Source organism: Fukomys damarensis, unplaced genomic scaffold, assembly GCF_012274545.1.
Source record: "Fukomys damarensis isolate Sample0158 unplaced genomic scaffold, DMR_v1.0_HiC HiC_scaffold_30, whole genome shotgun sequence".
Taxonomy (NCBI): Eukaryota; Metazoa; Chordata; class Mammalia; order Rodentia; family Bathyergidae; genus Fukomys; species Fukomys damarensis.
Window position 1 is genome coordinate 15,710,886 of NW_022900942.1, and position 24,124 is coordinate 15,735,009.

The 24,124-nt window shown below is 35.3% G+C and overlaps 1 protein-coding gene across 4 annotated transcripts in view; it reads left to right on the forward strand.

Annotated features, from left to right (window-relative positions):
* Window positions 1-536: 536 nt before the first annotated feature.
* Rttn (rotatin) overlaps window positions 537-24,124 on the forward strand; it is a 168,747-nt gene continuing 145,159 nt past the window's right edge. For 2 of the 4 annotated variants that reach the window (XM_010607718.3, XM_019205464.2), the window contains exons 1-10: window positions 537-840; window positions 1,173-1,360; window positions 2,516-2,693; window positions 4,861-4,947; window positions 7,075-7,165; window positions 7,748-7,862; window positions 8,831-8,981; window positions 11,929-12,094; window positions 19,822-20,003; window positions 22,438-22,553. In XM_010607718.3, coding sequence (XP_010606020.1) covers window positions 810-840; window positions 1,173-1,360; window positions 2,516-2,693; window positions 4,861-4,947; window positions 7,075-7,165; window positions 7,748-7,862; window positions 8,831-8,981; window positions 11,929-12,094; window positions 19,822-20,003; window positions 22,438-22,553 — 1,305 coding nt within the window. In that variant the 5' untranslated portion in view covers window positions 537-809. Of the gene's footprint in view, window positions 841-929; window positions 991-1,172; window positions 1,361-2,515; window positions 2,694-4,860; window positions 4,948-7,074; window positions 7,166-7,747; window positions 7,863-8,830; window positions 8,982-11,928; window positions 12,095-19,821; window positions 20,004-22,437; window positions 22,554-24,124 lie in introns of those variants that run through there. The other 2 variants (XM_019205453.2, XM_033757440.1) reach the window with 2 other exon arrangements.

Genomic DNA, 24,124 nt, shown 5'->3' on the forward strand with positions numbered 1-24,124 from the left:
TTAGGTTTGCATTGCACTAACTGTGTAGCCCAGGCAGGTCTCGAACTCGCGACAATCTTCTTCCCTCTGCCTCGAGAGTGCTGGGATTGCAGGAGTGAGCCACCACACACAGCCTTTTCTTTTTACCACCCTCATTCTCCTTTTGTAAGCTGATTTCTTTCTCCACCCTTCCTTTTATGGCTTGCTTATTTATACCTGAATTTAGGTACCCAGGAACACTGCAGTACTTAGTACGTATATTTCACAAAGAGTCGTTCAATCCGCGAGGGAAAGTGGAAGGACAAGACAATACTCCCAGTACAAAACCCAAGTATGTTCTAAATTGTAAGAGTCTGGGAGCGGAGCGTTGAGATTGACAGTATCATAAACCCTTCGCAGAAGGATTCTAGTGCGTTGGGCTTCTGCCGGGGTTTCCACTCCCGCTTCTGAGCCCGCGCTTAGAAGGCGGAACTCCAGGCAGCAGGGCGATGGGGCGTGTCCGGAACTCGGTGCCCGGAGCACGGCTGAGCGAGGACTACAACTCCCGACCTGCATGGCGACCAAAGCAGCTTCTATCCTGACTCCAAGCCTTCTTTCAATCGGCTTCTTAAAACCGACACTGATGTCTCGGGTGTGCATATATATAGTCATTACAGGGAACCTCCAAGCTTGTTTGGTGACGCAGGCGCCGGAAAGAGTTTATGAGTGCCCCATTCTGAGGCCTTGCGGAACTTATTGTTCCATTGGACGAGTTTCCGGGAAAATTAACAGTGGACGGACGCCGTGGCGCGGCAGTTTAAGTCCCCAGCGGCGGCAGATGACTGAAGGCGATGGTGCTGACTGTGCTCATCAGGAAACTCGGTACAGTGTGAACTACCCCTCACCCGAGGCCTCATCCTTTCGTGGCGTGGTCATGTCGCGTTTCCTGTCCAGGTCTCGCCCGAACGGCTCCTCTTTTGTCACTGCTTTGCCAGGGAACCCCTCGCCCCGGGGACCCTTCCCGTACTTTGTGTAAGCTCTGTATTTCGCGCCCTGAGGGCTTCGCGGCCCAACTCTGAAATAATTGATTGTTAAATTTACTTCATCCTGCCCACGTTCTCCAGAGTAAATTACGAAGTTTTAGAATAAAATTTGGGTGAGCGTCTCCTTGGAGTGGGGAAACAACATAGCTTTATGCTGTACTTTTTTGACAGGTCACCAGCTGACTGAGATCAGGGAACGCGCTCTCAAGAGTATTCTCTGCAAGATCGAGCACAACTTAATCTGCTTCGCTGATCTAATTCAAGAAAGGCTGCTTTTTCTCCACTTGCTGGAATGGTTCAATTTCCCATCCGTCCCAATGAAAGAGGAGGTTCTGAACCTGTTGAACAGATTGGTTAAGGTAAAATCATTTTGAAATAGAAAATAATCAGAGCTGTGAATATTTCTTATTCATGTAGTATTTATTGAAAGTTCAATTATGGGGATTATAAAATAATTTTTAAAACAACCAGAGATATTGTTTTGGATTAATCTGGGTATATGTTGTGCCTCTCCTTTTCTCTTTATTTGTGATATTGAATCTGAAGTTGTACACTGTGCTCTGAAGTAGAACAGATCTATTTCTGTGTTCTGGTATGTTGTGATTTCTGGAATCATCTTTGACAGTTAATATTTATCATTCTGGTTTTCTTTTTTTTTTTTTTTTTTTTTCCCTGAACTGGGGATCGAACTCAGGACCTTGTGCTTATGAGGCAGGCGGCAGAACCACTGAGCTAAATCCCTGGCCTCCTATTTTTCATACTTATATGTTAATGTGTCTATTAGATATTGATCGTGTGTTAATATGTCTATTAGGAAACACACTTAAAATGATGTTACAGACCATATTTAATAAACAGCATGTGTGTTGAGTTCCTTTCTCATATCTGCTTTATTTTTTGTTTGTTTTTTTGAGATAGGGTCTCACTGTGTATGTAGTTCAGATTGGCCTTAAACTCACTGTGTAGCCCAGGCTGGCCTCAGACTTGTAGCAACTCTCCTGCCTCAGCCTCCTGAGTGCTGGAATTACAGGTGTATACCACCATGCTCAGTTTCTCAGGTCTGCTTCAGATATAAGAAAATATAATGATTTTTATTCCTATACCTCTAGAAGTTGTCAGGGTCAGATGTCAAAATATGTTTAACCCATCCAGTCTTTAAATAATGGCCTTTGTAGCATTTTTATTTCTTTGGCATACTATGACTTGAGGGAAGGAGAGAATAATAAGATGTCAGTTTAGAAAAGTAAACTAATAAAAGTAGGATTTGATAATGTGCATTTTTAGTGTTTAGTGTATTAGTGTGTCTCTCATAAGTATTGTCAAGTGTTTTGCATATTTCTCTAAATTTATGTTGTATTTATGGAAGTTGTTTAGGAAGTCGCATTTATGCAGTGCAGGATTTGTTTTTTAAAAAAGGAACATTTGATATACCAAAAAAATTTATGTTTTGATACCATAGGTCAAGTTTAAAGATTTTGCTAGTTATTCTCAAGGCCATTCTTTTCTTATTTTAGTATCCTCCAGCAGTCCAGCATTTGATTGACCTTGGTGCTGTAGAGTTCTTTTCTAAGCTTCGACCTAATGTGGAACCAGATCTACAGGCCGAAATTGACGGAATCCTGGATGGACTTTTTATTCTTCCTTCAGAAGTTCCTGCAGTGTATTCTGTCTCTTACCAAAGCAATCAGACTGGTAACTCTTTGAAATCAATTTGTTGGAATCTGTTTAAGTACAATTATAGTGGTTCTAATGCTAAATTTTAATGAAAAAAATATTAAGTTTTAAAAAAAATACACCCCACACTTATTTTTCTCATGCTAAATCACATGACTTTGACCTTTATTCCTTCTCTTCTACCATTATTCAAAAGATGATACATTTGTATTTATTGCTTTTTTGGTCAGGCCAAAAAGATGCTGTGGCACTAGCTTGACGCTAGCTTGACAGGTTATTTCTTTAACAATAACAACACATTTTTAGATGGATGTGATGGCACATTCCTGTACTCCCAGTTAGTCAGGGGTCTGAGGCAAGAGGATTGTAAATTTGAGACCAACTTGGGCAATTTAGTGAGACCCTATCTCAAAATAAAGTTAAAGAAAGAAAAGGGTTGGAGATACAATTCAGTGATAGAATACTTGCCTCTCATGTATAAGGCTGTGGGGTTCAATACCCAGTACTGCGAAAGAAAAAACAAGTCCTACACATTTTCATTGAGCACTAATATGTGTCAGACATTAAGTGCATATAGTTGCATTTTTATACCTTGTTCTTCATATTGGGCCATAGTGACATATGCTCTAACTCATGATTTTGCTTTGGAGACCAGTTAAAGTGACATAATGCAAGGATTTTACAGCCTGCAGTACAGTGTTATACTGTAAAATCACATGGATTAAAGTCCACTTCTGCTGCTAGTTTTTTGACATTGGTTCCTCTCCAGGCTCTTCATTCAAAATTGGCATAAAAAGAAAGAAAATATTTCTCATAGAATTGTAAGGAATAGGATCTAGCATATATTAAACACAGTATGAGCTGTTCTGGGTGTTCTTGTTATTTAATTTTAATGCCCAGTATAGTGCCTTGCACATGGAGGCATTTTAATTATTTGGAAAAAAATATGCTCTGATGATTTATGTGATTGAGTGGTAAAAATATTTTTGACTGCTTAATCTTGTAGATGATATGTGTATCATTGCGATTGTGTTGCCCCAACTATTGATACTGTTAAACAACAGTGGCAGCTGCCGTTTATTAAGTTTCATTATAGGGCACTGAATGAATTGATTTAAACACATTGTCTCATTAAATGTCAAAGAAGCACTTTGAATGATATGCTATTAGTTTTATTTAATAGACGAGAATAGAAACGCAGAGAAGCTTGCTCCAACTTACCTGCTTTCTACTCTGTGGTGAAAGTAGGATTCTGATTTTGCTGTGTCTAGTTCCAAAATCTGATTGTTACTTTACATTTTCTGAGCCATTACAAATAAAGCAGAATCTTAAAATTTGAAATTTCAGTCTACTTCCTTGTTGGTGAGGTCAGAGGAGTTCACGTGTGTCCAACCTTTTTGGCTTACCTGGGCTGCTTTGAATAAAAAAGAATTGTTTTGAGCCATGTATAAAATATATAACATAGTATATATAAGTAACAAAACTGCCTTTATTTTAATTTTTCAAAAATTATAACATTGAAAGAAAAGGGCAAGCAGCCTGCAGGCCACAGGTTGAATATACCTGCTAGGGTTAAGTTTTAGTTATCTGTAATGATAGTAGGAATTACTGCCATGAAAACTTCAAGCACAAAGTTACAACATTTAGTTTTAGTCTTTTTCTGATTCTTATTCTCATTGCAGCTGGAGTGTAACCAGGTAGGTATTTAAAGGCATTGAAAAATAGTGACTGACTTCTTTGTTTTTGACAATTTTAATGCCTTTTTAAAGATCTTAATGAAAATTGAAGTAATTAGGAATTATAAAATTGGAGTAGATGTGAGGAGGGAGATAGATTAAGAAGCATAGAGGGACAGTTCTTGACTACTATGTGCCAGACTCTTCATGTGCATGAAGATCTTTCATGTACAGGATCTTGTGGATCTTTTCATTCTAATAAAGAATTGTATTTTTCTGGTAGTAAGAGAAGAAAAAACCCCTCACTTAGAAATTAGCTGAAGGGTCATACCTTTTCCTTTTTAGGAATACACTATTCAGAAAAAAATTAAACTGATTTTTTTTTTTTAGTTTTTAAAGAATTGAAAAACAAAATATTGCTATTTTAAAAGAGTAAGTTTTACTTGTAGTAATTAATAAATCAGTGATACAATGAAATATATATATATATATTTATTTATTTTCCCCAGAATTGTCACAACCTGAAATCATAACGGGGTATTTTCCCCAAGACAAAAGTAATTTTCAGCTAATGAAAGTGCCTACCAAACCAGCCGGTAAGTACAAATAGGGAAGTAAATCCTGCTGATCTGATAAATGAAAGACCAGTATATTCTTGTTATTGTTATGAAGACAAATTATGGTCAAACTTGATTGTTTTAGCACTAAGCTAAATGTTTTGATTGCTTCAAATTGATTTAAAATATTGATCTTAAATGGTAAAATTTTATATTAGTCTAAATGTATTTGAGGCAGGCAGCAGAACCAGTGAGCTAAATCCCTGGCCCATACTCTAAATGTACTTGAGCACCATGTAGGTGACTGATATTGATGTCACCAGTGCTATGCATGCACCATACATGTGTTGTCCATTTTCTTGCTCCCTGAATCCTATAGTTCATCCAGTTACTCTAGTCAAAAACTCAGAATTGTCGTAGTTTCTTTTTTTTTTTTAAATCATTTGTTCAACATGAAGTTGGTTAGAGTTCCACACCCTGGAATCTCTTCTGCAGGTCTTTGTGTGTATTCTTGTGTTTTATGTGGCTCGTCTCTGCTTATTTGGGCCTCTGCTTTCACAAGGTGTTCGTAAAGATTCTAACCAGCGATCCTTTTTTATTTGTGTTTACTTTTCTTCCCCATACATTTCATGATCTGAAATTGTTTATTTACTTCTTGTTTATTTTCCTCAGTATAAACTTAATGATAGCTAATGAATATTATTTTATTTCTCTGTCTGAAATATGCCAAAAATGCATTAGACACTCAGTGCATAATGAATGAATCTTCATGGAGTCACAGCGACATCAGTGTTATTAATATCTCCATTTTACTCATAAAGGGATTTAAGAACATTGTCCTAGGTGACAGATTAAATTATCATTTATTTAACATTTTACTTCTTGGATAGTTTAGATGAAAATGATGTGTCCCAGAGATAGCTGCTGATGTCAAATATTCAAGTAAGCTCAATTTGGAAGTCTCTTGTTTTTAAGAGGCTTACATGGGAAACGTACCTGTTGAATAGCAGCATAAGAAAGAACAGAAAAATTGTTAATTACTAAAGTACTTTCCCTGTCCTTTTTAGAAAAGTTTTGTTGGGCTCATAAGGAGCTTTGTTTTGAAGTGAGATGGTATTTCTTTGTGTTTGTGGCTAGAGGCTTAATTGAATGAAGATAAGAGACATCTGGAATGTTGAGAATTTGAATGAAACTGATGAAAACATTAAGGTCAATTGAGATGTTACATTTTTTATGTGAGTTTTGGTTTGTCTGGATTAATTAATGTGTGCAGTATAAGCCTGTCCTTTCCTCCACCCACCTCATACTTTTTTTTTTTAGAAAGTAAACATTATTTTAAGTTAGCAGTTTTTGAAAATAGCAGTTGTGTTATGTCTGGGAATTCAATAGGGCTGTTATCTGCATTTAATGACTCCATGTTATTTTCAAAGCATTTGGCAGAAAGACTGTTTACTATTCGAAAGACCTTTTATATATGCTATTTTTTAGGGTTGCTACCTTAACTTGTGCATTGTAAGTTCTGTTTAAAAATAATGTGAGTGGGGTTATTGTAAAAGTGTGTTGTTTTTGCAGATTTTTCTTAAACTCCTCTGAGCACGATACTTGGGCTCCAGCTCTCTCATCTTTAGGAACTTTTTTTTTCCACTTTTCTTTTTGGTACGGGAAATCAATTCAGGGCCTCACGCTTGCTGGGCAGGTGCTGCACTGCTGAGCTACATACCCAGCGGTCATCTTTAAATCATCTTCATAGAAATTTAAAACACTTAACACCAACCAAGACATTAGAGCATGACTGGATACAGTATATTATTATGTGAATATCATTAAAATTTTTGCAAGTAAAGGAAAGTTTTCTCCAAATGCCATTTCCTTTTATGGCAAATCTAAGCTGAATGTTCTGGTCAGCCACAGAGTAAGAGTGGAAAATTTAATTGACACTTTAAATGTCATTCAATATTGGTTTGTGCTTAATGCTCTTCTAATTCTTATTTTAATGAACTCTGTTATTTATCCTGTGAGAGAAAAATTTGCAGCTGACCATATTTTAAGTTGATGTAAGATGTAACCTGTATTTTAGTACTTATTTTCATAAGCCACACACATAACATTGTGAATCTGTCATATTTTTATCCTTTGATATCTCAAGTTTTGCTATTCTATCAACAGTAAATCAAACTGTGAAGTGTTTGAAGTTTTCTACATTTCCTTGGTTATCTCTAACAACTACAGATAAACATGTTCTCTCCTCTAATGAAAGGTACAGTGCCTAATGTATTCAGTTTGTTTATAGCTAGTAAGTTTCATAGTTAAACATTTTCATCTGAAAAATATGCTAACTGGGGTGAATAGTAGTATTGGGCATGTATAAATGAATTTCAATATTTCTAAAAGCAAGCCATAAAATTCCTATTTATCTTGACCTATTATTCAATCTTTAATGTGGTTGGAATCTTTTAAGGTCCTTTGTGATATAAATTATCTCTCATTGATCAGGTACTCTGATTAGCCATTGTTTTTGCCCTTAATTAATAGCATTCATTGTAGCATTCTGATAGTCTCAGGCTTCATGTAATGGTTCATATGATGTAGTTGCTCCTCTTACAGAGGGTGTAGTGAAGGACATAAAGCCAACCATCAGTTACTATATCATAAAATACAGGTGTTTGGAAAAAGCTCTCCTTAGAGTTCTGTATTGTCTGGAGAAAAGACTTAGGAATGCTTCCCAGGAATTGTGATATCTCAGCTGAGACTTGAATGATTATTATAGAGTTATTCCACTAGGCTACTTAGAATTTGGTATAGTTGAGCTCTTTTTAAAAATGAATAATACATTTTGTAGCTCTTTAAGAAGTAGTAATCACACTTTGATCTGGAACACCTGTGAACTATTGAAGGATGTTATTATGCAAGATTTTCCTGCTGAAATTTTCCTGCAAAGGCCAAAAATTGTCCAGGTGGGTGCTTTCTTTAATTGTTTTAGATTTTTACAGTAAAACAAATTTAGCAGGTAGGAGTTCTTCAGAACAAAATTTATATTATTGTATTTAAAAAATGAAGTATTTGACTATTTAAACTACTTATTTTTTGACTTACTTGAATAATGATTATTCTCCCAACAAGCACTACAGTATTTTCATTTGACGCCTGCAATTGAATTTAGCTAACTACCTTGAATTACTATTTATGGATGTTCTAGAGGAGAGAACAAACTTTGGGAGTAAAGGTTGAGCACCATTAACGGTAAGAATAGCATCACTTTTTTTGGTACTGGGGATTGAACTCCCTTGCGCTTGTGAGGCAGGCACAAGAACTACTGAGCTAAATGTGCAGCTCCATCACTTTTTGAATCTCTTACATGTTTAAGGTGTAATGCTGAAGAAATACATTTTCAGTGAGTAATATTGATAAGTTCTTTTCTTTAGTCTGTTGCTTGTGCTATATCCAGAGCATCTAGTAATGACTGAAGATTGAACACCGCACACTAACAGGGCTGGAATGTACACGAGGAAATGGCAACTATTAATACACATGGGCAAATTGTAGCAGAGGAAAAGGTATTAATTACCAAAGTACGGTAAAATGATTTAGGTGTTTGGAATGAAAAGTACTTACTAGGATCTTTAAAAAGCTTTGTGTTATGTAATGTCCTGAATGGGGAATCATTCCTATCTTCCCTCATAACGCATATTAAACTAATAGATTTTAGATATAAACACTGGTTATTGTATTTAAATTTTATTACCTTATTTTGACCTTGTTTCTACATTTTGCTGAGTCATTTTTGCCCTTGTCTGTTTCTCATGTCTTACAGATTTGGCAGCTTATTACCTTTGATTATTGACTTATCCTATTTAAATTTAATATCCTTCTTTGAAGTTGGGAGTTTTGTTCCCTTAATCATGTTCACTGCTCTTCATTTCAGAGTCTGTTGTCTGTGTTGAAACTGGCTTTTGAAGGAGATGGAAAACATCATCTGGCTCTGCAGTCAGTGTCCTGCTTACAGCAGCTGTGCACATACTTAAGAAACAGACTTAACTTTCACCGAGATCCAAATTTTTTCTCTGATAAACAAGGTATTTCTATTTTATTTATTCATTAGCTACTGGTGTTATTTGAAGATTCTTCTGAGACTTGTCCATTTTATTTACTTTAGGATTTGCTGTGTGTACATTTTCACAACCTTAAACTTTCACTCCTAAGTCTAATCAAATCTTTGAGGGAAAACTGGGTGAATAAGAGAACCACCTTGATCCCACGATCTTTTTTCTGTTTCTGAAGAAGAGACCTTTATCAAGTGTTTTTGTTTCTTCTCCCACACATATGAAGATTCTGTGTACAGTATGCTATTGTGTCTCAAGGGCTAGGATGCTAAGTATGGTTTTTCATGTGGGACATGAGGCATTGTAACCAGTTGTGTACTATTTTAATAAATTGTAAGACTTTAAAAATATCGATTTGAATTTTATTAAAACTATTTTTATCAACTTGTGATGTAGTTGGATATGTGCTGGCAATACCAGACTTTTCAGAGGAGAGACTCCATCTAATGTCCAGATAGAGTACAAGACTGACCTTGACAAAACATTATAGATTGTAGATCATCTACAACTTATGATTTCTGTAGACTTATCACAATGTGCATTGAGAATCAAATTTTTATTTTTGTACCAGGGATCAAACTAGGTGGAACCACTGAGCTAAATCCCCGGCTAGAGTGTCGAATATTAAATTAGAGCTATTTTTTATTATCTCACTTGTAATTCCTATTTTGGGGGGAGTTTCACTGTTTTTTTTTTTTGTACCGAGGATCAAACTCAGAATCTTGTGCTTTGGGGGCAGGGGTGGTGCCACTGAGCTAAATCTTGGGCCCTTTCACTGGTCTTACACTGCTACAATGTTTATACTTTACATTGGCTTTATCATGGACTCAGAGGGCATGGAGTTTCTTTGTTAACATTCTTGAGGTATGACATTTTGCAAATGACTGATAATAGAACTTCTGGATACCCCATACTTCGGCAGAATGAATTCTCACGATAAGACATAGATGATAATCTGTAAACATTTATTCATGTGTTAAATATTTATCACCACTGTATATTAGATGATACTCCAGCCTCTGTGAAGGAATAAAGTGGAACAAATAGTTACAATCTTCATCCTTATGAGCTTATTATATTTTAGTCAGTTGGGGAAAGATAATAATCAGATTTGTCTGAACTTACATTTCAGATGACTGGGGAAAAGTAATAAAAAGTCAGGTTTGTTTAGATAAGGAGAAGTGCTTTGAGGAAACTAAAAAGGAGTTTGACACAACATGACAGGAAAACGTAACTTACTTTAGATGTGATGATCAAGGAAAGGCTTTCAGTGGAGGTAACCTGAAGTGAGATACGGGGAACTCTACCTAAAGAGCTGCAAAAAAGCGTTCAGGGAAGGTCAGGTACCTCAAAGCTGCTTACTTCTGAGCCACAGAAGAGAGTATAGAGAACGGAGTGTAGAGAGCTGGGGGGCAAAGGGAATGATATGAGAATGGAGAGGTAATTAGGCCAGCATATATTAAGACAAGTTGATATTACCATAAAAAGGATTTTATATTTTCTTTGAGATGTATTAAGTTCTTGAAGAGCTGTTGTTATTTTTTTCCCTTTATAAATGCCAATTAAATTGTGTCTTTACCTCTTTGTGGCATAACTGCCATTATAACCATTTTTAAATGTTCATTACAGTAACATTTTATTCACACAGTTATGTCATTACCATTCAGTTCCCAAATGTTTTTCATCACCCTAAACAGAAACTCTGTAACTATTAAGCAATAACCTGCCATTTTTCCTTTCTTAAAATCCACTGGCATCCTCTTACTTTCTCTTTCTGAAATTATCTAAGTACCTTATACATATGCGATCAAACAATATTTGTCTTTTCGTATCTGGCTTGTTTCTAGTTCAATGTTTTTAAGCTTTATCCACGTTGTACCATGTATCAGAACTTCATTCCTATTTTTGGTAGAGTAATATTCCATTGTGTGTATATACTGTATTTAGTCATTCATTTGTTGATGGATAACGTAGGTTGTCTTTACCTTTTGGCTATTGCAAATAATACATTGAACATTGGCAGTCAAGTACTGTAACTGTTTTAAGTTCCTGTTTTAAATTCTTTTGAGTACATATCTAAGAGTATTATTGCTGGGTTGTATGGTAGTTCTTGTTTAGTTTTATGAGGAACCACCAAACTATTTTTCACAGCACCTGCAACATTAAACATTCCTACCAGCACTGTATAAAGTTTCCAGTATAGTGAAATTCCTTACCAGAACATTTTTTTAATCAGTTGCAGTAGATGTGAAGTGCTATATCACTGATGTTTTGATTGTTTTATATTTTCTTAAAGACTAATGGTGAGTGGTTGGTGATTCTCTAATAGCTTTTTATGTTCTTGTTTTTCATTTGTATATATTTGGAGAAATGTCTCTTAAAGTCTCTGCCCATTTTTCAATTGGATTATTTTTTTCTTTACTGTTGAGTTTTAGGGATTATTTATGTATTCTCAATATTAAACCCTTAATAGTTCTGTGATTTGCAAGTTTTTCCAAGTTTGTAAGCTGTCTTTACACTTTGTTGATATGATCTTTTGATGCACTAATATTTTTAAAGTCTATTTTGGTAGTGCTTTTGATGATATATCTAATAATCCATTGCCAAATCTAAGATTTATTTTCTGTTAAGATTATTGTGGTTTTGGCTCTTAACTTTGGATTATTGATCTATTTTGATTTAATTTTTATGTATGGTTTGAGGTAAGGATTCTCAGAGGGTTTTAAGTAGAGGATGGGTGACCAAGTATTGTTCCGCAGGCTGGTCTCTAATGTCAGTATCTACCATTGGCCTTTGCTTTTATTCTTTGCCTTATTTCTATTGTCTTAATTTTATTAATTTTTTTGAAGAATGATACATATATACTATATAATCAGAATTTGTTTGTACTAAGGGATTTCATTTTTCTTTATTTTTCTAGACACAATTTCCCAAAATTCTTCTGTGTCTTACTGTCATGAAGCAAGAGGCACTCATCCTTCTCAGAATCAGTCCCCAGGAAGCAGCAGCCCTCGGCCTTCTGTTATCGGGCGCACAGGCCAGCGACCCCGAGGAGATGGCCAGGATTGGGATGCAGTGTCCTCTAGGTAACTGATGACTGTGTCTGAAGGACATTAGTAAGGCTTTGCTAACATGCCTGTGTTTCCATTTCAGAAGTAGATTACTCTTTTTCTGTCATCTTTTTAGAAAAGTTATCCCAAGTATTGGCCTTATGTTCAACCACTGGCTTTTATACTTTGATCAATCTGCAGTGAAAATAAATATTACATTGTAACTCAGCACTAAGTACCACAAATGTATACTTTGTATATGTATTTGTGTCAGAAAAGAACTTGTTCATAAAATATTACTGTGATTCTGTGCTCTGCATACTGAACTATATTTTCTATTCCTATTTCCTTAAAAATAAATGATTCTCTGAGAGAACTCCTCTGAGTTTTTATGTTATGAATAGAATATGACAAAATTTAAAAAGCTTGGTTTTAATTGATGGGTATATGTTTGATGGTATTTTTAAACACTTTTTTGTAAACCTAGTCACAATTTATTATTTTTTTCAAAATTAATTAATTTTATTGGTATATTTATGGTATGCAATATAATGACACTCATCATTGGAAGTTTGCACCTTTACATAATCCATCTTAGTTTTTATTTTTTCCCCATTTCCCTGCCCTTCTTCAACCTCTCTACCCCTCCCTATCTACAAAGACTTTGCTTCTATTTTTTCTTCTCATATTAATTCCATTCCCCTTTTTCTTTTCCCCTACCATCCCACTTCCCCTTCCTCTTTGCTTCTTTTCTTCCTATTTCACATTATCTATCATACCTTTTATTCCTCAATGAAGAAACACTTGCATGTTTCACTAGAGAAATATACGTGTCATTTGTTTCACTCCCACCAGCAGTGGAGCAGTGTTCCTCTTTCCCCACAGCCCTGCCAACATTTGTTATTGTTTGGTTTCTTGATAGCAGCCATTCTTTCTGGGGTGAGGTGGAATTTCAGTGTTATTTTCATTTGCATCTCTCGAATGACCAGTGATGTTGAACATTTTTTCATATATTTATTTGTTATTTCTACTTCTTTGAGAAATGTCTATACATTTCAGATGCCCATTTTTATATTGGGTCTTTAAATTTAAGAGGTCTGATTTTTTAAAGTTGTTTACGTATTCTAGATAGTAGACCTTTGTCTGAGGAAGAGCTGGTGAAAAGTTTTTCCTACATTGTGGGTTGTCTCTTCACACTATTGGTTGTTTCTCTTGCTGTGCAGAGCTTTTTAATAAAACATCCCACTTGTTGATTGTTTATCCTAGTTTGCAGACCAGCAAGGTTTTGTTCATAAAATCTTTCTACACCCATGTCTTCAAGAGTTCTACCTAACCATTCTTCTAGCCAGTTTAGTGTTTCTGTTTTATTTAGATCTTTAATCCTTTTCAATTTTAGTTTAGTTCATGGTAAGAGAGGTTTTAATCTTTGGCAAGTTGAAACGCAGTTTTTCCAGCAAAATTTATTCAAGAAGCTATCTTTCTTCCAGTGAAGGTGTTTGGCTCCTTTGTCAAAGATGAGGTGGCTGAGTATGTCTAGAGCTGTTTCTGCTTCTTCTAATCTGTTCCACTGGTCCTCACATGTTTCTTTGCCAGTAACATGCTGTTTTTTGTTTTTGTTTTTCTTTTTATCACAGTAGCATTGTAAGTTTCAAGTTGGAGATTGTGATACCCCCTACCTTGTCTTTATTATCTAGAGTTGCTTTTGCTATTCTAGGCCTCTTCTGGTTTTAAATGAATTTTTGGATTGTTTCCTCAAGGTCTGTGAAGTATGTTGTTGGAATTTCAATTGGGATTGCATTGAATCTATATAGCAGTTTTGGAAGTATGGCCATTTTCAGTATGTTGATTCTTTCTACCCAGGAGCAAGGGATGTCTTTCCATTTCTGAAATCCTCTTCAATTTCTTTTTTCAGAGTGCTGTAGTTTTCAAAGTTGAGGTTTTTGGTTTCTTTCATTATGTAGATTCCTAGGTATTTCAATTTTTTGGATGCTGTTGTGAGAGGAATTGTTTGACCCATTTTTCTCACAGTGAGTGTGTTTTTCATGTACAAGAAAGCTGTTGATTTTTGTATGTTGACCTTGTGTCATGCTACTTTGCTGAATTTGATTTTTAAGCCTAGAAGACTTTTGGTAGAGTTCTTGGGGACTTCTAAATAGAGTATGATGTCATCTGCAAAGTGACAATTTGACTTTTTCATTTCCTGTCTTTATTCCTTGTATTTCTTTCTCGTCTAAATCCTATGTCTGACGTTTCCAAAACTATATTCAACAGGAGTGGTGATTGTGGACATCCTTTGCTTCTTCCTGATTTTAATGTGAAGGATTTCAGTTTTGACCATTTAGTATGATAGTGGCTGTTGGTTTTTCATAGATGGCTTTTATTAGGTTGAGGTAGAGATATTCCAATTTTTTGGAGAATTTTTATCATGAATGCATGTTGGATTTTGTCAAATGCTTTCTCTGCATCTATTGAGATGATCACATGGTTTTTGTCCTTGGCTTTATTAATATAATGTATAGCATTTATTAATTTACATATGTTGAACCATCCCTGCATCCCTGGGATGAATTGTACTTGGTCAGGGTATATGATCTTCTTAATCTTCTGCATTCTATTTGCCAGTATCTTATTAAGGATTTTTCTATCTGTGTTCATTAGTGAGATTGGCCTGTAATTCCGTTGTAATTTCACCCTTTTCATTCCTAATTGCATGGATTTGGGCTTTTTTCCTTTTTTTGACAAGGTTGGCTAAGGGTTTGTCAATTTTGTTTATTCTTTTGAAGAACCAAGTCTTGGTTTCATTTTTTGTTGTTGCTGTTCTTTTTTGAGACAGGGTCTCACTATGTGGTTGAGACTGACCTGGAATTCACTATTTAGCCAAGGCTGGTCTCGAACTCACAGCGATCCTCCTACCTCAGCCTCCCTAGTGCTGGGATTATAGGCATGTGCCACCACGCCTGGCAGCTTCATTGTTTTTTGTTTCATTCTCTTAGTTTCCATTGCATTGATTTCTGCTCTGATATTTATAATTTCCTAAGATATATATGAACTTTGGGGTTATTCTGCTCTTTTTCTAGAAGCTTGAGGTTCAGCATCAGGTTGTGTAATTGAGCTTGCTCTGTTTTCCTAATATGAGTATTTATTGCTATGAATTCCTTCATAAGACTGTTTTCATTGTGTCCCATAGATTCCAATATGTTTTTTTGTCATTGTCTTTTAATTGTAGGAACTGTCTGATTTCTTCTTTAATTTCCCCTGTGACCCATTGGTTATTCAGAATTGTGTTGTTCAATTTCCATGAGTTTGTGAAATTCTTGTGGTTTCTTTTGCTGTTGATCTCCAGTTTCATCACACTATGGTCTGATAATAAATAGGAGATAACTTCAATTCCTTTGCACTTAAACATGTTCTATGAGCAAGTATGTGGTCTGTTTTGGAGAACAATCCATGTGTAGATGAAAGCAATATATTTTAATTTTATGGGGGGCACTCTGTAAACATCTGTTAAGTTCATTTGTTCAGGAGTTTGAGTTGTAGTATTTCATTGTTTATTTTTTGTCTGGTTGATCTATTTGTGACAGTGGGGTATTGAGGTCCTCCATTACTAATAATGTATTAGTGTTTATATGATTTTTCATATCCGTTAGTATTTGTTTTATATAGTTGGGCACACAAGTGTTTGGTGTATATATATTTATGATTATCAACTCTTCCTCTTGGGTTGTTTCCTTTACAAGAATGTAAAGTTCTTTTTTATCTCTCTTAATCAGTGTTGGTTTGAAATCCACTTTATCTGCAAAAAGGATAGCTTTTTTTTTTCTTTTTTGGTTCCTGTCACATGCAGTATTGTTTTCCACCCTTTAACTTTCAGTCTATGAGTTTCTTTGTGGTTCTGCCATCTACCTGGCAAGCTCAAGGTCCGGAGGTTGATCTCCCGTACCAAAAAAAAAAAAGTTGTGTTTCTTATATGTGGCGTATTATTGGGTCTTGCTTTTTGACCCATTCTGCCAGTCTATTTCTTTAGTTTGGTGAATTGAGACCATTAATGTTGATGGTCATAACTGATATGTATTGACTTATCCATGTCATGACTTTTTCTTTTTGTTGGTTTCTCCCCCTTTGCATTTAATTTCTTGTTTACATTTTTTTGGAGTGCTGGTTTAGTATTCATGAAGTTCCTAAAGTGCCTTTGTCATGAAAGTATCTTATTTCTCCATCAATTTTGAAAGATAGTTTTGCAGGGTACATCAATCTGGATTGGAGGTTGTTTTCCTTTAGGGCTTGAAATACATCACTCCATGCTCTTCTTGCCTTGTGGGTTTGTGTAGAGAAGTCTGCTGTGATTCTGATGGGTTCTCCTTTGTATGTGATTTTTTTTTCTCTAACTACTTGTAGAATTTTGTTCTTCTGTTGGGTTTCAGGAATCTTAACTATTATATGCCTATGTGTTTTTTTTTTTTTTTTTTTTTTTTTTTTAATGGTGGCTAGTTGGACTCCTTTAAGCCTCACTTGTCTGTATGTCAAATTTTTTCCCTGTTTGGGAAGTTTTCTCCCATTACTTCTGTGAACAGTTTCTATTTGCATCTGTTTTATGGATCCAATTTGTTTCGTATGTTGGGATTCTGTTGTGTTTCTCAGTTCCTCTTTTTATTTTTTAATCTGTGTCTACTCTAGCTTTATTAATCCTGTCTTATACTATGGGCACTGTCTGCTGTTGTCTGATAAATTATTTGTGGTTTCATTTTTGCCAGGTCCTCTTTCGTTGCCAGTTCAGGGAGTTCAGGAGGTTGAGTATCAGATTGTTCCATCTCATTTTACTTTGAGGTTGCTTTAGGTGATCTGTAAGTCTGGTTTTGAGACTTGTTTATGTGTCTTTTCATTTCAACAGATGTAGCCTGCTATGCATTTCTTGAGGTGACTTTTTTGCTTACCCAGTGGTCTTCAATTCTCAGCAAGCCACTGAGTGGCCTTTTCTCTGCTGCTCACCTGTACATCAATTCCTGGGTTCAGAATGGTGGCCTTCTGGATACCTGAGCTGATCTGTTGTCTGGGTGGGATTCTGGCTGGGGCCTGTGCACAGTTGGGATGGTATCTAGGTGTTCCTCTCACTGGAGACCCTATGTAGCTGTTGTATGGGAGGTCCTTTGGTTGGGGCCTGTGTACCCCAGTTACTGTTGTCTGCATAGGCTTCTGACTAGGGTCTCCACGCACCAATCAGTATATTGGGGAAAGCCTCTGGCTGTTGCTTGTGCGTCTGTGTAGCTCTTTTCCAGATGTGTCCTTGTCTGTGGCCTGTGGTATGGTGGGTCCCTGGCTGAAGCTTGTGCACTTGTGCAGCTCTTTTCTAGGCAGGCCTGTGGCTTGGGCACGTGTGCCCACTCCTCTGGGGTCAGAGTGGGGCCCTGGCTGGGATCTGCCTGCAGCTGTGCCACTCTGGTCCACACTGCTGCTCTGCAGGATCTGGATCTGCGCATGCTTAATGATGGTATGGTGGTAGTCTGGATCTCTAGTCACAATTTCTTTCTTCCTTCCTTCCTTCCTTCCTTCCTTCCTTCCTTCCTTCCTTCCTTTCTTTCTTTCTTTTTGGTACTGGGGATCGAACTGCAAGGCAGGCCACTGAACCGCTGAGCTAAATCCCTGGCCCTCTAGTCAAAATTTAAATGCATGAATCTTTATGAAACCAATGACTGGAAAATATTATTATCAAATAAGAACTTGTTCTAGGAACACAGTTGATGGTATTTTATTTTGTGAACACTGATTTTTCTTATGTGAAGATTGCTCAAAGAGGTTGGTATGATATTTGTAGGTTACCTTATCCTAGGCTACAAACATCTTAAAAATTTATTAATCTCATCTTTAGTGTCATTATGAAAAAATGTTCCGTAAGCTCACCATATGTGCTTTGACTTGATTATTTTTTTGTGAAACTGCTTCTACAGCTGCTACAAGCTAACAGAGAGTCAGGTTTCCTTGGTATGTAGTGTTAGGCCACAACTTTGCACACTTAGTTTCTTTTAGTTGTCTTGAAAACAGTTGAATAATAGAATTTGTATTGTTATTATTGCTATCATTTTACACAAAATATGACATTTTAGAGAGATTAAGAGCATAATGATTGGTAAAGAGCAGAGCTGGGGCCGGGTGTGGTGGCACACACCTGTAATCCTAGCACTTGGGAGGCTGAGGCAGGAGGATTGCTGTGAGTTCGAGACCAGCCTGGGCTACATAGTGAGATCCAGGTCAGTCTCAACTACATAGTGAGACCCTGTTAAAAAACACAAAAAAAAAAAAAAAAAAAAAAAAAAAAAAAAAAAAAAAGCTGAGCTGGGGTTGCATAATATCACAGCAAAGCCTATGCTTTTATTCTTATATTGTAGTTGATTGATCAGTCATGAGTTTTTATTTTACCCTCATAAATGCCTTTCTACTTTATTTTCTTGTGTGTTCCACGCTTTTAAGTTTTCCCTCCTAAGTGGACAACTTCTTCACGGGAAGGCTTTTAGAGATTGAGAGAAACCTAGGCCAGTTCCCTATTTTGGGATGCTCAGGATTTTGGAATTGAAGAAATGACAAAATAGGTATAAATTTGGGGACTTATAGCAATAATGTATCTCTGTGAATCTACTTCAGTTATGGATAACATCAGAAGCCAAAAATTTAGGTGACTCAGGGTAGGGATTTTTAAATGAGAAATCTGAAAAAGATGGGATGTTCTTTTTTTATTTTTGGAAGTACTGATAATTCAACCTAGGGAGTCACACATGCTAGGGAAGTTCTCCATGACTGAACTGCCTCCCTGTCCTTATTTATTTATTTATTTATTTAGAGACAGGATCTTATTTAATCCCTAAGTTGCCTAGGCTGGGATCAAAATTGAGATCCTTCTACCTCAGCCTCACAGAGTACTGGGGTAACAAGTATGTACCACTATGCCCAGCACACATTTCAATTTTTTAGGTGCATCTTCAAAATCATTTTATGATATTGCATGTACTAAATAATCTATTTCCTATGATTTTTTTTCTGGGAACATCTGGTTATTAACATGGGCTTATTTAGAATATTTAGTGGGAATCACAGAAAATCTTGGAAAACTTTATGAACTATGTAGTTTTGCCTTCAAAAGCGACTACAGAACTGCTAGAAATCTGCTTTTCTTTTAGAAATGAATAGATTTATCAGTGCTAATGTTGATTACTACTGTAAGAATGTTGAAATGTTCAAGAATAGAAATTTAAAAGCAAGATATAAATGCATTTTTGGATTTATACATGTGTTTATACATGGACAATTTTCATTTTTAAAAATTTGTGGTGTTGGGGATATAACCCAGAGCTTAGGCAAGCACTTTAGTTTAGTTTTGTTTTGTTTTTGTTTTTGGTTTGTTTGAGACAGGGTCTCACCATGTAATTGAGACTGACCTGCAACTCACTATGTAGCCCAGGCTGGTCTTTAACTCACAGCAATCCTCCTGCCTCAGCCTCCCAAGTGCTGGGATTACAGGCATGCGCCACCACACCAAGCTTGGGCAAACACTTTTAACACTGAGTTACAATCCCTTTCTTTATGTACAACTTATATCCTCTTTATGAAATTTAATATCATGAATTTGTCAAGCTTTTAAAAAATCTGTCTAGTATCACGTGAAATAAGGTAATTGTGATCATTATGAGGCCTTTAATATGTAAGGCAGCAGATAGACATAAATCTGTTTGATGGTGGTTTCTGTATTCAACATTGATTATTTCTTTACTTTATAGTGGCAGTAGTAGTCATGCTCATGTGAACTCTAGGATATCTGTCCATTCGCCTTTGGATATGGGACACATAGATCTGCCAGAGCTGGAAACTGAAGACACTTTGGAACTACAGTTCCAGCAGCTCAGTCTTCCCCAGTTCTGTGTCTCCGTTCTGGAATCAGCGGTTCCTCTCTTAAGAACAGGTTAGTTGCTTTTGAAATCCTAATTCTTCTTTCACAATTTGTGTCTTATCTAGATTTTTTTCCAAAACTATTTCTTTTTTTTCCCTCTTCTGTGTTAGGCCCTTAGAACCTAGTTTTACTCATTTTTTGGAATACAAATTCCTAAAAATTTAATAAAGTCTTTATTATTTCCTAATTAAATCGAGATGCTATGGAATGCTATTCAGAAAGAATATCCCCTTTCCATTTAAGAGTTTTTACTGGCAGAAGCTTCCATTTCTGTATGGCTATACTGCATATGGCACTGACCATAAACTGCAGTTGGGAAAAGTATACTTTATGTTAAGGCCAGAATAAAAAAAACTTGGATTTTTGCTCTTTAGAAACTTTTTAAGTTACTCTTAGCTGATCGCACTTTTCAGACATTTTTTTCTAAGTCATGAAATTGTGCTCGCTTTGGCTGCACATATATTCTAAGCCATGAAATAGTAATAACTGAATTCTTACCTTTATAGTTTGTTGTTTTCTTTTTAAAAAAGCCCCACATGTATTCTACAGTTACATTTTTGCTAAAATATGCTAAATATTCTTTTACTGTAGAGTGATAACAGCAGTTACATTATGGCTAATAGCTAGTAGTAAACACATGTATTGAGTCTCTCCTGTGTATGCTTAGCTATTGTACTTGGTTTTATGAGCATTTATTCCATGCAGTCCTCACAGCAGCCCATTTGTTCTTTCAGTAAGTTTTTTTTAATAGTACATTTTTGGAATACGTGAAGTTTACATTCATCTTAGGGAGTGGGTAGACGTACTTAACATATCTTGACTCCCCACTCACTTGCCTCCCTCTGTCTTTAGATTGCCTTTCCCTGTTCTCATCATTATTATTATATTTAGTTCATGTTTGTGACATATAACGATTATATTCATTGTGGGTAGTTGGTACATGTACATGACACATCGTAACTTTTATAAATGAGGAAACTAAGAGTTTCAGGTGATTTACCGACTTACCTAAGTCAGATAACTAAGACTTGAACTTGACTCAGAGTTTATTTGAACCCAAAGTCCACACTTTTAAACACTTCAGCATTTGGCAGGGTAAAGAAGAAGCACTAGTGATTTTTATTCTCCATATGTATGCATTTTTAGCAGCTGATACACTTTTTAGGACACAAATACAAGCTAAGTGATTTTTACCCATTTTAGTTTATTTTGTCAGAGTAAAATGTATATCTTATGTAAATGTTTCTTCTTTAAGATCTGTGGGTTTTTTGGTTTGTTTTTTGGTCTACCTAGAGGAAATGGAGAAGAAAGCAGAAATAAGAGATACGTTTGGAAAGCATTGAACATTTTTTTTTTTTTTTAATACTAAGGAAAACCATTCTTGTCACTGAGTGAAAAACTTCTTTTAGGAGTTAGGACTATGCATTAATTTATATACTAATAATGTGAAATGAGGGAAGATGTGAACTTTGGCATCATAAAATATTTTTGTTTATCTGTCTAGTGTACTGGGAAGAACAGTTTTAGACTTAATGATTTTGCATTTAACCTTTTCTTAATTTGCTGGAAAAAGTCAGATTGACAATTATAAAGCTATTATCTTGGCATATAGAAGTTTCTAAATGTTCTCTTGCCCTTTTGTGGTAAATTATTGCATAATTTGCAGTTGTTCAATATTATGAGAGATTTCTGAGAGAATTTGCTTCAGCTTCTTTAATGAAAAAATTAATCTAGATCCTTATGATCCTGGAATTTGGTTTTACTTTTATTCATTGGAAATTAGCTTTGGAATGCTGTAGAGGAAAGTCTTCTTTGAAAGTTCACATAGGAATTGTGGAAAGTAGGATTCCTTTGTTTTTCTGCTCTGTTGGTGAAAGGAGATTGTTTTGGTAGGTATGACTTGACAGTACAGTTTCTTTAGGAAGTTTTTTTGGAAGTTAAAATGTGTGTAAATGGAATTTCTTGAAGTTTCTTTAACAAATATCCAGACTTACCTTTCTAGGCAATTTTAGTGTGGGAAAAATACTAATCTATGATAAAAATTCAAGCCTTCCTCAAGTACTAAGGAGAAATTATTTTCTCGACTGACTCTCTTGGTGCTCTGTCACATATTATGTGTAACATGTATGGTCACTGAATTTGAAGAATCATTTTAATGTATCTTGCAGTATTTTTAGATTATTGTTGCTCTCTTTATGAGTGTCTTTCTCACTTTTGAACACATTTGATTTGTTACAGTCAAGAAGTATTACAGTTGGAATAGAAGTCGTTAGTTGTGGTGGTAGATTGAGGCTTCCCAGTTTATCTCTGTCGATAGTTCTAAGAACATTTTGAAAAAAGAAGAGAGAAATAGGAATTTGAGTACATGACTAATTAGAGAATTCAATTGATTATTTGAAGTTAATTCATTATCTTTCCCTTACTTGCCCTCCTATTTCTATTCCAGGTAGTAGACAAGTGATAATAAGAGTTTTGGAATTGCTTGCAGAGGATATGATACTAATTGATGAAGCAATTTCAGCTGATATTTGGGATGACAGCAGCCTTTTTGCTATAGATATGGTGAGAATCAATGTTTTCTTTAGGTTATGGGTAATAATATTTTATTTTGGTTCTTTTAATCTGGATTTATTATCTCATTGGTCTTTGAAAGCTGTTTTTCTTATCCCCCTTAGTACTAGGAATTGCACTCAGAGCCTTCACCCTGAATTACATCCCCATTCTTCTTAGTTTTAATTTAAATTAAATTATTATTACTATTTTTTTTGAAGATAGAGTACTGCTAAATTGCTTAATTGGCCATGCTGGGCTTGAACTTGCAATCCTGTTGCCTTTAGCCTTTCATAGTGTTTGAATTGCAAGTGTGTGCAACTGTGCCTGGTTTCAGTTACTTTTTTTTTTTTTTTCAATTACTTTTAAGAGGGAAGATCTATCAAAACTAATAACGGGTTACTATAGGTATTTATAGGTATTGTAATATCATTCTTCCTTTGTAGTAACTGAACTAGGAAATATATAACTTTAAAAAATCATGAATTCATATTGCTGTTTTTCTGATTTTAAATTTATATTTCTTGAACATTTGTCAGAATTCTTAGTTCCTAGCAGTACAAAAATAATTGCTCATTAACTTTAACCGTTAGCATACAAAGAATAGGTGTTTGCTTTTTGTTTTTGTTTTTTGCCCTAGACTAAATCTCACTAAGGATACCCAGTAAAAATAGGTCTCTTAAAATTACTTGAGAGAATGCTTTTGTTTGTTTGTTTTTTGTTTTGTTTTGTTTTGTTTTTTTGAGACAGGGTCTCACTATGTACTTGAGACTGATCTGAAACTCAGTATGTAGCCAAGGCTGGTCTTGAACTCACAGTGATCCTCCTGCCTCAGCCTCCCAAGTGCTGGGATTACAGGCAATCACCACCACGCCCAGCGAGAATACTTTTCTCTGTTATAATTTCAGCATGCAGTTATATTTGGTAGAATTTGTTTCTAATTTTTGAAATTGTTTTCTCTCCATAAATACATAGCTCAGAGATATCTTCATGTCATCTTATTCTCTTTAAGAAATTGTCTGTATTGATAACTTCTAATTTTATTTTCTGGTTTATTCCTTCTATTTTTATTTTACGAGTATAAACAAAGTATGTAGATTCATACCCACTCTTCTGTATCTTAATATAAAAGGTAGAGTATTATATACATTATTTTATACCTGTTTTTATAACTTAATACATCATGTATGTGTGGAAAAATAGATATGAATATTCTGCATCCATATGTGGAGAACTTTTTCACTCTTTTTTCTAGATTCTAAGTACTTCATTGTATATTCATGCAGTGTTTTATTGAAGAACATAATTGCTAATATAAATTATGTACAATGGATAATGTGTTTATGTCATTTTATGTTTGTACAAATGTGTCTGTAAGGTAGATTTGAGATTGCTTTTTCAAAAAATAAATATATTTCTAGGTATAAATATTGTCAGATTCCCTATATAGTTGCCTCATTTCTTTCATCCACTAGCAGTATATTAGAATGTGTTTTCTAAGGAGAGTGAAGAAGACATTGGAAAATGGAAAGACATCCCTGTAGCTGGATAGACAGAAACAATATTGTAAAAATAGCCATATT